The sequence below is a fragment of the Electrophorus electricus genome, chromosome 7 (genome assembly GCF_013358815.1).
Source record: "Electrophorus electricus isolate fEleEle1 chromosome 7, fEleEle1.pri, whole genome shotgun sequence".
Taxonomy (NCBI): domain Eukaryota; kingdom Metazoa; phylum Chordata; class Actinopteri; order Gymnotiformes; family Gymnotidae; genus Electrophorus; species Electrophorus electricus.
In genome coordinates, this window is record NC_049541.1 from 16,447,462 (window position 1) to 16,460,997 (window position 13,536).

The 13,536-nt window shown below is 39.7% G+C and overlaps 1 protein-coding gene across 4 annotated transcripts; it reads left to right on the plus strand.

The window, feature by feature from the left end:
- Positions 1–555: 555 nt before the first annotated feature.
- Positions 556–12,962, plus strand: syt10 (synaptotagmin X). Of its 4 annotated transcripts, none has more exons than XM_027002242.2 (8): positions 556–718; positions 1,898–2,145; positions 2,194–2,387; positions 5,736–6,297; positions 11,417–11,537; positions 11,885–12,056; positions 12,458–12,587; positions 12,891–12,962. In XM_027002242.2, exons 1-8 carry the CDS (start codon positions 571–573, stop codon positions 12,960–12,962), a joined length of 1,647 nt encoding a protein of 548 aa, XP_026858043.1. In that variant the 5' UTR covers positions 556–570. The 4 variants fall into 4 exon arrangements, with proteins under 4 accessions (XP_026858043.1, XP_026858042.1, XP_026858045.1 ...); XM_027002243.2 differs by having other exon boundaries at positions 571–718; positions 1,898–2,023; positions 2,135–2,387; XM_027002241.2 differs by having other exon boundaries at positions 1,898–2,387.
- The last annotated feature ends 574 nt before the right edge of the window (positions 12,963–13,536 follow it).

The following is a 13,536-nucleotide window of genomic DNA, read 5'->3' on the forward strand; positions in this document are numbered from 1 at the left end:
CTTTTTACTAAGAAAGTTGTTTTCGACGAGCAATCTGCTTACAGCAGACAGCATAGTCTTGTAGTATTGCTGTAGTTATCACTTTACATTTTTGTCTTTAGTTTTGCTCCTACAAATGACTAACAAGTAATGTGTTAAATATACATATCTTAGGTCTAATAACTTTCTGCTTTACAGCAGACAACCACATTCATTGTGAATTTCATATAAAAAAACATCTGGACTGGAATGCATTAGTTTTAATATTAAGATGTATTACTTGTGGCATATGCGTAATACAGTGGTTCTTAATTTCATTAAATATATAAAATATTTTTAGTAGTTCATGTCTTCTTCCCCATACACCGTTTTTATTGGTCTGTGTATACCACTACCACGCGCCCACTGCGCCAAATCATTCACAACTCTAGTGCGCCAGTAGCGCGTCAGTTAGCGCAGATGAGACAGACTTGGACGCGACAGACATTTACCTTTTTTTTACTCACAAGCTGCAGTCGGCCCGCACGTGGTGTATCAATGAATCGCCGTTCCCACGAATCGTCGAATATACAATGGATTAAAAGGAAAGACATGAATGTCCGAACGGAGGACAGCATTAGCCTGTGCCAAAGGGCTCTACAAATTGTCACGGACCTGTGCCTGGCTGGGCATGTCGACCGGGAGAAATGCTCGGATATCTTTCCCATGGAGAGCACCATACCAGGTAAAGGGAATTCAGGTAAATTTACTTAACATATTTATCTTTATGCCCTTTCTCTCTGGCAACCTTTCAGTTTGTGCACTATGCATTGTGTTAAAATGATACCTGTCAAGCATTTCAACAACTCATGCATGCCAGAAAGTTCTTTCCATGACATTAAAAGTCTAGACCGATTGTCCATTAGCTTTGTGAAGCAGGTTTGTAGTATATTATTTGTCACATTATTTGTTCCTTAAACTTTTTACGAAACAAAGTACAATCCGTTAGGACAGTTGTGGCAACTGTGTCTTGCAGCCAGAGCGCAACAGGTTGCAGCTGACGGTCTCTTCTTTTTGGTATATCATGAGAGTTGTGAATGAGAATAATTCAATGCTTTTTTTCCCGTGTGGGTGTTAAAGATTACGGGTTGCTCTTGTGCATAGACTATATGTGTAGTCTAAATCGTAAATAAATTCAGTAGCCTGTTTTCCGATTTTTGTTCCTTACTTGTACGCAGATGTGAAGCATTGAGCAGAGCGCAAATATCGAGAATACTTATTCTCAGCCACGGTTGTGGGAGGGTAAAAGGTATAGAATATTTCTGCCAGAAGGGTTATTAAACATAAATTTAGTACCTACAAATATGATGACACCACTGTTGCAGAAACGTGTATAGCATAACAAAGCTCCTTCATCATGGAGATCCCCCCTCATTCCACGCACAATGGAGACATACTTTTTGTGAAATGTTTATTTATGTGATTGGACTGTTGTAATATGTTGCTAATACTTGTCCCTTAAACCTGAGTCATTAACACAGTGCTGGTTGAACATGATTAATGAATATAAAATTTAAAATTTGTTATTTCTTTGCAAATTATTCCTGCATTTTATACTGAATATTTGGCTGCAGATGATTTTCGGTTCCCCTCTCTGCTACATAAGATCTTTAGTCTTCTCTTTCTTATGCTTTGCCTTTTCTCTTTTCTTTCTTTCCGTTTCTCTTGTGTGTGTCTGTTATGCACTTTTCACTGCTATTGGCTGATTTTGTCTACCCCATCTGTCTGTCTTTCAATTCTCATTCATCCCCACTGTTCCTCCCATTTTTGTCCTTTTTCCTGCTTCTTCTGTTCTTTCTCGCTCTACCACACCAATCTTCTGCTTCTCTTCTCTTTACCCTATATACCCCCCTTCATACATCTGTCTTGTTGTTTGTAGACATCTCTGTAAGTCTTCTAGCTGTGGTCGTGGGTTTCTGTGCGCTTGCCCTGTTGGTAGTCTCTCTCTTTGTGTTTTGGAAGCTGTGCTGGCCCATCTGGAGAAGCAAGGCCCTCTCTTCCCATGGTGACATCACCTCCCAGGGAATGCTCCCTGAAGCACCACCAGCCCACCCATTGCCTTCCTCGCCTCAGCCTCAGCCCCAGCCCCCATCCCAGTCTCAGCTACCCCTCGCAGAGAACAAGTCTGTGGTGGTGATAGGGCGCCAGCCCTCACAGCTGCAGCGCAATGAGGAGGAAGAGGAGTGGAAGAAAAAGGTGCCTGAGGTGAAGGTGAATGGCCGCAGTTCAGTGAAGATGCTTGAGGCAGCCATGAAAATAAGCCAGACGTCGCCGGACATTCCGGCTGAGGTGCAGCAGGCCCTGCGTGAGCGATTGGGAAAGCAGGCAAAGATCCAGAGACAAACCACAGAGCCAACCTCCTCTTCCAGGTACCTGTTTCCCCCCAACCTCCTCCAGCCTGCCCCCAGCCTGCCACCAGCTCTCCACAGCTCACTACAGCTCCCTACAACTTCCCACAACTCCCCACAGCTGCTTACAACTCCCCCACAGCGCCCTACAGCTCCCCACAGTCCCTCACTGTTCTGCACAGCTTCCTACAGCTCTCCACAATTCCCTACTGCTTCCTACAGCTACACTGTTCCATGGCTGATGTGGTTTTCAATGTCATGTTACAGAAGCTCTTCTCTAACACCCTCACAGTTCTTGTAACATTTCTTGAATTAGTATCTTATTACATAAAAGCTCTCTCCCAATTAAGATTATTTTGTATTTTTTTAATTCAGGGGAATTTTTTTGTGATGTGATCTGTTGAAATTTGCCAGTATAATATCATAAAACATTTGCCATTAGCCAATATAGTCTTAAACATTCAACCTCTTTTTACCAGGTAATTTAATTTTCATGCCAAAGATGAAGACAACAGCTGATATTTGAGGTTAGGCTGATATTAGAACACAATGTGATCAGACAGTTTATATTTATATGCTCCTTAGGCAGCAGCAATTGCTTGATTATGCATCTCTTGGCTTATTTCCAAATTAAAATAGAAACCAATACATATGCTAAGTGCATGTCCGGGAAACATGTTCACAAGCACCTTTGTATGTAAATGTTTTTTATATAAGTTAAAATATGCACAGGCATATTTCACCACGTACTATAAAGAGACAAGGGCTTCATTACACATACAGTGAAGTCAGTTGTCAGTGTTAATCAGTTTAAAGCCTCAGCATGTCCAGTAATGTCAGTAGTGATTAAGGTTATACTAAATGAGGGAAGAAATCAGGATCCATCAAATCAGAATTGTTAACTAATCAGTAATATTCACATCAAAATTAAAAGCTTCAATTGTTAGGATTTGCATTTTTACTCTCTGGACTAATATAAGTGGTTCACAGGACTGTGGCCTGCCGCCTAGCTTCAGCACTAGCCCTGTAATCACTGCAGTCCCCCAATCTGAGCAATACAGTCCTGCTGCCATGACAACGGCAATTAAACAATCATTCCTTTTTCTCTTTGTTTCATTTGCGGCACCATGTTTAAAGTGAGCAAGGTTGTAATTAGTGTTGCCATGCATTGGAACTGACATGCCAACAGCACTTGTCCTACGGGGGACCCGACGAGCAGCTGCACTCCTCTCCTTATAGTGGCCATTAATGAGTTGCCACAGAGCTGTCATTAAAAAAAACTGTGGTGCACAGTAATGAATAGCATGTCCTCGTAAATTAAATATTGATAGGATACAGTGAAAGGGCAAATGAGGGAGTTTAAAGGTCTGAATTAAGGAGGGGATAGGGTGCAGGAGTGATACCTATATTCCCTTCATGCTTCCTTCATTTGCACATGGCACTATCTCTCTGCCCCCACACCTACCCCCATTCCCATATGGTTTCCTGCCTTATATGGGATATCTTTTCATTTTGTTTATTATTTGCAAGATCAGTCCACCTGCTCTACTTCATCAGACATAATCTAACACAGATTTCATGTTTAGCTTTATTCCACAACCTCATCCAGATCTGCAGGCTCTGAATTCCTGATTAATCACTGCTCTCAATTGATCCTCTGTTAGCATCTCTTTTACAAGAAACACAGATTCCTACAAATTCATAAATTTCTGTGAAATGTAGTCATCAGTGTTCAATTTTCTACATTATCCTAGGAAGATGATATCTGGTTCCCTCTTTCCTCACCAAATAATGCCAGTTATTCTGGCCATGTCCATGGCCACATGGCACAATGGAGTGGCCTACAGTATTAGCCTACAAGCATCAAAAGTGTTGTATGACTGGTACTCTGAAAAAATTAGAAGCTAGCAGGTATATGCAGCCTCTATCCTATGGTGTCTGCCATGTAAACAATTACATAGACCTACTACATAGAAATCCTATGTGATTTCATTTCACAGGAGAATGCGGAAAGGAAGCACTCTATAGTAAAGATCATATTATTTACTTGGATATAAATGATGTAATACTATACTATTATTGTTTATGCTATAAATGGTAAATTTCCCCTCAAATTCTTAAAGTTTGGTTTGGCTGTGAGGATGTAATTGCTTAGAGCTCATCAGTTCCTGACCATCTGGATGCTAATGTGAACACACTTTCCCCTATTCTTTGTGACATGCTCAGCTGCATATGGTCCTGTTGGGCTGCTAATCACCAGTTGATGAGAAGAACATGGATAAATGAGAGGCTTAATATATGGCCAACTTTCGGGCTTTAACTTGTCTTTGGTTGGTGGGTATGTTATGAACAAAACAAATCATATTATCTCCAAACCACCTAAACAGCCATCAGAAACAATCTTTTTTTACCTTCTCTAAAATCTACCAAAAAAAAAAAGTTTAAAAAATCAACAAAAACAACATGACACATAATTGGATGTCTTACGAAGATTATACCTTTATCAAAAAAAAAAAAAAATCATACTTAGAGAATGTTGGTAATTAGAGCATTCTGATTTGTTGGATTTTACTGAAACTTTTTATCCCCCCAATCAAATAGCTCTCCTTGATTCTGCCTATAAATTACTCTCAATTAAGGTTTGCAGTCCACATGAGGTCAACATTATTAGTTATTTTAAAGAATGAATTCCCATGAACTATTTCCAGTTTGTTCAGTTACCATAACCAAGTTTTGTTGTATGAATGGATGAATCTAATAGCCTGCACGCATGGGCCCACCAACAAAAACTTGAGTGGCCTTCACCTTCACCTCACATCAGTAAAACCTGTATTTTTCACACTGACTCTTAAAATGCATTTAAGTTGAATTCTTTCTACATAGTGTGTTTTTATGTGTTTCTGCACTGGGTTTTATTATTTGCAATGTGGAGCATTGCAGTCATTTTATAGGAAATAGATACCAGTTGCTAGGAGACACCAAGGGGAAGTAAAAAACTAGGGCTTACATGAAGAATGGAAGTCATTATGCCTGTAAGGAAATGGGTTGAAGATCCAATCATACGTACCAGAGTGGGGTGAAGAGTCTGGTAATCCAGGTTCTGTCTTTGGTTGTTTAACAGCATGTCCTCTGCTTCTCCATAATTTTGATAATGTTCTGTTCAGCAACCAGTGGATTCCTAGGCCAGGTCTATAGTCACAGCATAAACAAATGGAAGCTATGTTTGAAAATAAGACAATGCCTGACTTTTCCTGGAAGTGTTTTTTCTAAATAGAAGTCTTGTGCCTTCCAGGCACAAATGTCTGGCACATTAAGGGTCTTTAATGTGTGCATTCATCTCCTATAACACTTCTCCATCTTTCCTGTCAGGCATAATTCATTCCGTCGGCATCTGCCACGGCAGAAAAATGTGTCCAGCGTGGATTTCAGCATGGAAACTCTACCTGTGCGGCAATCCTCAGCGGTCAGCATCGGCCGCATCAAGCCTGAGCTCTACAAACAGAAGTCTGTGGACTCAGAAGAAGGGAACAAGGAGCCAGTGGAGACATGTGGCAAGCTGAGCTTCGCACTGAGCTATGACTATGAGGAGCAGGCTTTGGTGGTGCGCATTCTTAAGGCCCTAGACTTGCCTGCCAAGGACTTCACGGGCACCTCTGACCCCTACGTGAAGATTTACTTGCTCCCAGAGCGCAAGAAGAAGTTCCAGACACGGGTTCATCGTAAGAACCTCAACCCTGTGTTCGATGAGCTGTTCCTCTTCCCTGTGGAGTATGAGCAGTTGTGTAACCGTAAGCTGCATTTCAGCGTTTATGACTTTGACCGTTTCACAAGCCATGACATGATTGGTGAGGTGGTGGTGGACAACCTGTTTGAGTTATCTGACCTGTCACGTGAGGCTGTGGTCTGGAAGGACATTCTTGTCTCAACTACTGTGAGTACCACACATATGTGTGTGTGTGTGTGTGTATGTGTGTGTGTGTGTGGTTGGTTAAGCTACCACTGTAGTATGAGGTATTTGGCTAACTCTCTTTTTTTTGTTTACTTAGCCAGTTTTTAGAAATTGAACCCATCTACCAGTCTATTTGTCAACCTGTTAGTTTAAATTCAGCCTTCATATGACACAACTGGCTGGACATTAGCTACCAAGGTAACCAAGATTGAATTCCTACTATGTCATAGCCATCTATGAACATGCCCTCATGTGCTCTTTTATGATAAGACTGAATGCAAACTGTAGGACCATTTTGCTTGTGACAGCAGTATTTTAAATGTACGTATATCATCCAATTTTTGGAGCACAAAGATAATATTCTGCTGTGACATGATTCTCTTTTAGCCAAGTACTCTCATGCACTCATGGGAGTACAATTCATCTGTGCTTATGTTGGTAAAGTCTCTCTCCTTTTGATCTGCAGTGGTCATATCTGGCTATCTGCCAGCTCATGCACATAGAACTGTCTGCCATCATTGTACTCCAAGGGCATTCAATTGGCTTTCTAATGTTTCAGGAGCAGTAGCTTGAAAGATGCAGTAGGTAGCTTTTATTTGTCTTAGAGGAAGTATATGCTTGACTTGACTGTACACTAGAGGAGATTTAGACAGTGGGTGGAAACTGATGATGATTGGCACAGAGGAAAATAACTCGGAAAAAGTATCTAAAATTGTTATCCACAATTGCATCCTTACAAGTAGACAGAAATAGTATCCCGTAATTCCTTGTTGAATAGCCAAGATGATTGTTACTGTCAAACTTTTGTCTCTTAAAAGCTAGAGCCCATGGCTAACGTGGCTAGAAAAGAATGAGGTACTTTAAGTTTCATTAACAAATAGATTGATATGTGTAAGAAAGGGCTCAGCTTGAAACTGACTCACCCTGCGGAAATCCCACACATCCCTTCTAAAATGAAATCCAATTTGCTCACTGCAAAACCACAGAAAGTTTCATTCTAGAGCTGGTGAGGCATTCAACGTAACTAATTCCACAGGTGTAGGATTCAATACGTCAAACATTATTCCAGAAAAGAAAATGAATATGCCTGATCCCCTTCCAACCATACTGTATTTTGAATGGGTTTCCTGCCTGATTGACTGCTGTAAAAATCTGGCCCACTCAAAATTACACCTCAGCAGATATCTCAGTTTATATAACAAAATCATGTCATGCTGTCTCAGGCAGTGGTTTTTTTGCACTTCTTGTTCTCCATTCATACTCTGATTCTGCTATGAGAAAGCTTTTATGGAGCATCCTTATCTTAGGACATACAGGATGCAGAAATGACAGTTTACTAGTATTTTGAAACTTGGGCGAATTCTCTTTATAAAAAAACAAACTGCCCGTACCCTACACAAATACGAGCAATCATGGTTTTAGAGGAAGAAAGATGCAACTGAATTTGCATGGTAACATGATAAAGCTAGAAATAAAGACTCTCCCTCCAGGCATGTCACATGTTATTAGAGACTGAGGCTATCTTTATTAGAATGAGTAAGGGTCATCCCTGTCACAGCTAGTTCATTCTCAGTGACTGAGAACTGTTTACTAATGATGTCCTACTATGACTCCTTACACACACATCCCTGTCAGGTAGAGCCATTGCTGACTTACTTCCATTTACTGTTAAGATTTCCAGTTGTGTTTCTCGGTTGTGATTCACTCATATCGGCAAACCACAAAGTTGAACCCATCAGCTTATAAGTTTAAAAACACCCCAATTGCTGTTGTGTAGTCACATTTCATTTCTTTTAATGTTGCTCAGATGCCGTGCTGTAATTGTGTCTGCATTTGGATGGTGGTGGTGTGTATTATTGTTCCTGTCATATTGCTGTTTTGATGTGTTGTTATGTCACTGTCTTGTCTTGTCATTTTCTCTGTCCACACCCTTGCCCCATCTGTCTTGCTCTCTGTTCTGTCTGTATCTCTCTCTCTCTTTCTCTCCCTCTCTCCCTCTCTCTTTTGCTATATATATATATATATATATATATATATATATATATATATATATATATATATATATATATATATATATTTTTTTTTTTTTTTTTTTTTTTAAATTATTTTTTTTTTTTATTTATTTTTTTTTTTTGCAGGGATATCTAAACTGTCTGTTACATAGTTTATAGTTTGGACTGATGCAACTGACCAGATAGAATTTATAAATGTTGTAGTGCATCAGAGTTATCGGTTTGCACCTATTGAGTTTGGGTACCCTGTGATATCATCTAGATATATTTGAAAAGTTTGAAAATATATCTTGAGATTTAGATTATTTCACCTCACCTATTTCACCTATTGTGTAAAAAGCACATGTGAAAAGTAAAATGAAAAAGTATGTGAGATTTCTGCACCATAGTGTGAGGAAATCATTACTTCTTCCCAAAAGCTTATGGACTTAACTGTTCGGGATCATCTGCTTCCGTGGAGACAGTCTGGTTACTCGGATTGCCCAGAATAGTCCATGCCATTGATTGCAGCTTTGCGCCATCAGACGTCCACCACACATTTGAACCCTCCATTTTCATCCCTGGTTGACGCTCATGGGTCTAATTTTGGTCCTGTGTGTTGTGGCGTCACTCCAGAGGGGGAAGATACTAGAGAGCAGACACAGGAAGGGTGCCACTGTGCCAGAAAAGCAGTGGGCTGTCTTAGACAGTCACAAACAGTGTGATGTGATAGGACCCCTAGGCCTACATGCAGCACTGTGTGTTCACAATGGTTGATGTGTTCTTAGGAGGAAAAGTTGAAGAGTGAAGGTGAACAGTTTGACAGAAGCAGTTGCATAAAACCCCAGTCATGAATAATGGCAATCAGCAGGCTAGGTTTGGGAAGTGCAAGAACAGAACCCTTTGAAGAATATCTATTAACATCTTTTAAAATGTATGCATTACTTCTGGATTGTAAAGGGCCAAATTATTTCGGGCACCTATTTGAGCTGGATAGTAATACTTTTCATTGGACAGCATCTACTGATAGTATTAATCTTTACTCCTATGTAGCCTTGTAAGCAGTTAAAACAGAGAGTGGTCCGAACTCCAAGAGGGAGTAGATGTGGAAATATGCAATACCACCAACACCATGCTAGGTGGTGCTCTGCTGTCTTTGGCCTCCGAGGCACCCACTCTGTGACTTTAAGGATGAACACACTGAAAACCAGGTTGGAGGATTGAGTCATTATAAACGCATACTTCTGAATATTTGAATATTTATTAGTTTTTTTTCTAATAGAGAAACCAATCCTTCAGTGCCCATACTGACCAATATACAAGCAAGTGTTCCAAAAACAGTTCCAGTTTAATTTCAACATAGCATTTTTAGGCATTTACTGTGTTTCTAAAATTTCATATTTTTTATTAGTGGTGAGGTATTCTAAAACAGTTCTCTAAATAATGTATAAAATAACTGTATTCATAATCCTGAGGTTTTAAAACATAATGTAGCCTAAATGGAGACACTTTTGTATTCTGAATACAAACTTCTATTACTTTCATTTCAATAGCTGTAGCTGTAATCTCACAATATATTTTTGTCTGTATTATGCAGCTCTCTCTAGTTTCCTGGACAAATGTGACATGTTTATTGTTTTTGGAAAAACATGCTTTTAGGCCAAATATTGGATTCTGGGCTGTTTTGGGAGGGTTCAAGAGAAAGCTGTCTTTATCTAGCTCTTTTATCTGGGAAGCTACTAAGATGTGTGTCTAATTGCCCCCCCCCCCCCCCCACCTTTTATGATAAGACTGAGTACAAACCCTAGGATCATTTTGCTTGTGAGAAGGTTCAATGTCAGTAGTAATTTAAATGAACATATATCATCCAGTTTTTGGAGTGCAAAGATGATATTAGTATCACCTGAAATCTGACACTTTCCCCTTTCTAAAAATATATAAAGCTCAAAATTCCATTCTGCATCAAAATGACTCAACATGATAGAGAACGTTTGAATTGGGTCTGCTGTGGCATGATTCTCTGTTAGCCAAGTATCATCAGACATCAGAGGGGAAAAGAACAGATTTAATCTGAGCAACATGGCGCAGAGAAAATTAGGCATGATAACGTGAAAATGGCTGTTTATTTGACTATGCCTAAATTTGTGAGTGAATTAATTCAATTTAATAGAGAATTATGTGATATATATTTTTTTGCATTTAGTGCTGTCACACTGTGATTGCTTTATTCTCTGTAAGCATTTGTCGAATGGCCAGGGACCACAGATTAGAACACCATGTGTCTTGTGATGCTATAATCAAATTAGCATGAAAGAAAATAGCATGTTCTTCTGTGCTGCTGTCCTTGCAGCTATAAGGACTCTCGGAGAGTAGCAGTAGAAAAGGAGTGGGTGATAGCGTACAAGGTACAGATGTTCTTTGATAGCGAAGGCATAATGTGCTTTCCATCCATGGTGTATGAAATGTATGCCTCAATGCCTCAGTTGAAAAAGACTCCGTGCTGCAAAGTGAATTTAAATAATTGTGAAGTAATATGAATACAAAACCTACTCAACTAAAATTCATGCATTTTTTATTTAAGAGACTAATTACTCTCCTAGATTGTTACAGAAGTCCTAGGAAATGCTAGATTGTGAAAAGAAAAAAATATATTGTTCTATATTCATACTAGCAAATATAGTTCCTTTACTGTTATTTATTGTCCCAGGATTTAAAGAGTCTGTACTCTCTAGAGCTGTATAAAGTCTGTATTTATCAGTAGCAGTCAGTGAGAAAAGTTTCTGGGGAGGCTGACACATGAATGAAAACTAATTGAGACAATAACACAGTACTTGTCAAATGATGACGGCCTCATCAAACAAGTTCAGAAGCACACGCAATAACACATAATCCCACACAATAAGCCATCTTCCAAATTCACAGATGTTAGACAGCCTTAATCATCAATGTGAACACTCTAATGCTGCCTAAGTGATTATTGAAGCTAATTGGTTCACAAGGCCCTGTTATTGTCCCTTCTGTGGAATTTAACCCTAACTGCCAATGGTGTTTGTTTAAACTCAGTGAACAAATGTCCCATATTGGAGATTTCTCCTTTTATCTGATCGCAGGAGAGTGTGGATTTAGGGGAAATCATGTACTCCCTCTGCTACCTTCCCACGGCTGGCCGCATGACCCTCACTGTCATCAAGTGCCGAAATCTGAAGGCCATGGACATCACGGGTTCCTCTGGTGAGATGCCACCCCTAGACACACCCTAGTGTACAGCCAGAGTTGGACATCTTCAGGGTCTGAAACTAAACATCCTGCCATTATATTGAATCACCCAGCTGACGTCACTAATTAATTCTACCCAGTGGCATGGACTAATTGGAAATCAAGACACCTATAACAAAATCATGGCAAGCACCTAAATCGTCTGAACTTAAAATGTCTGCCTCTGTGTACATAGTTTTTTCAAAGCTGCACAGTAGAGGGAGCCTAATCTTTTTGGGTGTGGTATGTAATGGTTAAAGTGAAGCAACAGAAAAGTTATCAGTTTCATGTTTGTGTGAACACAAGAGTGTTTGCTGTCTTAGACCCTTATGTGAAAGTGTCCCTGATCTGTGATGGTCGGAGGCTCAAGAAGCGGAAGACCACTACCAAGAAGAGCACACTTAACCCAGTGTACAATGAGGCTATCATCTTTGACATCCCCCCCGAGAATGTGGAGCAGGTTAGCCTGTCAATAATGGTGATGGATTATGACAGGTGAGTGGTGTCTACTCTCTTAGGTCTTCTATACTATGTCTTTCAAAGGTTAGTGGGGTTAGATGCATGGCTGTGAAAGTGCAAAGGTTAAAGAGGAAGTGAACTATGGAAAATTTCCAGGGTGAAGATATGTATAAAACGTATTAAAATCTGTGATGTGAACTGATTGTCTCAGCTATGTGTTAATTTTCTTGGAGCTGCAATGGCATAACTACACTTTTCCTTTCAGAATTATTCCATTTGGTCTATTTTTCAACATATATATTCAACATTTGCAATGTTTCAATGATTCCCTATAAACCATAACATAGTTTTCTATCTTGATAGTTCCCTATTGCATGCATACTGTGTTATCTGCAATACATATTGCAGTCTGAATCATTGTGCTTCTTTCTTACCAGAGTTGGGCACAATGAGGTAATTGGTGTGTGCCGAACAGGCCCAGATGCTGAGGGTCTGGGCCGAGACCACTGGAACGAGATGCTGGCATACCCACGAAAGCCTATTACTCATTGGCATTCCCTGTGTGAGGTGCTGTCTGTTTTTTCCAATGTGCAGCACAGCGAACATATTGAAATGTGGAAAAATACACAACATGTAATAGGTCTTGTGTACATGTGCCAGTATTATAAAAGGTGTATGATTTACATGGCTTTAGAAATTGTTGCTTTATTTAAAGCCTAGCAATGATTTATACTGCTTTGTTTACTGCCTAAGCAAGTTTATCTTTTTCTCATGTTTCAAAACCTGACCAACCTTTTGAGAGCAAATGTGAATTCATTTCAGCTTCTGCCTGTTGTTATCTGAACTGTTATCTTAACTTTCTCCGAACAGTGGCCAGGAAGAGCATCCAGTTTTGAGAGTCAGGGCTCCTGCCCTTCCCCCAAGCCCCCACAAACTCCATAACCACAGCCGATGAGATCCTCAGCCGCACATGTCTCCTCACACTCTCTTAGTGCAATTGTGCTTGGTTTGTGACATCAGCTGTTTTCCTCTTGTAGCTCGTAACACAGTCATTTTGCCAGAGGATGCCTCAGTACTCATATTACACTTAATGCTACTGCATGACCTCTAGGACTTGTGATAAGGGTGTTTGAAGCACTGAGCAATGTAGCCACATGTACTAGTTGGCGATAGGATGGAATGTGGTGTTTGACATCATATGATGCATCTCAGCTGGATGACATATCAAATGACAGCACTTACCATTTTGACTTTTATAAAATATTCCAAAAGATTGTATTGATAAGAAAATATGATAAATGTACATGTAGTATAGAAGTGGCATGAAAATCTAAAGTCTAAACTTATTTTCTGTGGGATTTAAAATGTTGAATACTGAATACACACATCCCTGTGCAATGTAGATATAAAAATGGCAGAAAAAAAATGCAACTATTACTATTACTTTATGGATACCTGCATTACCAGTCAAACGTTTGGAGACACCTTATCTTTTTCATTATGCAGAAAAATCGTT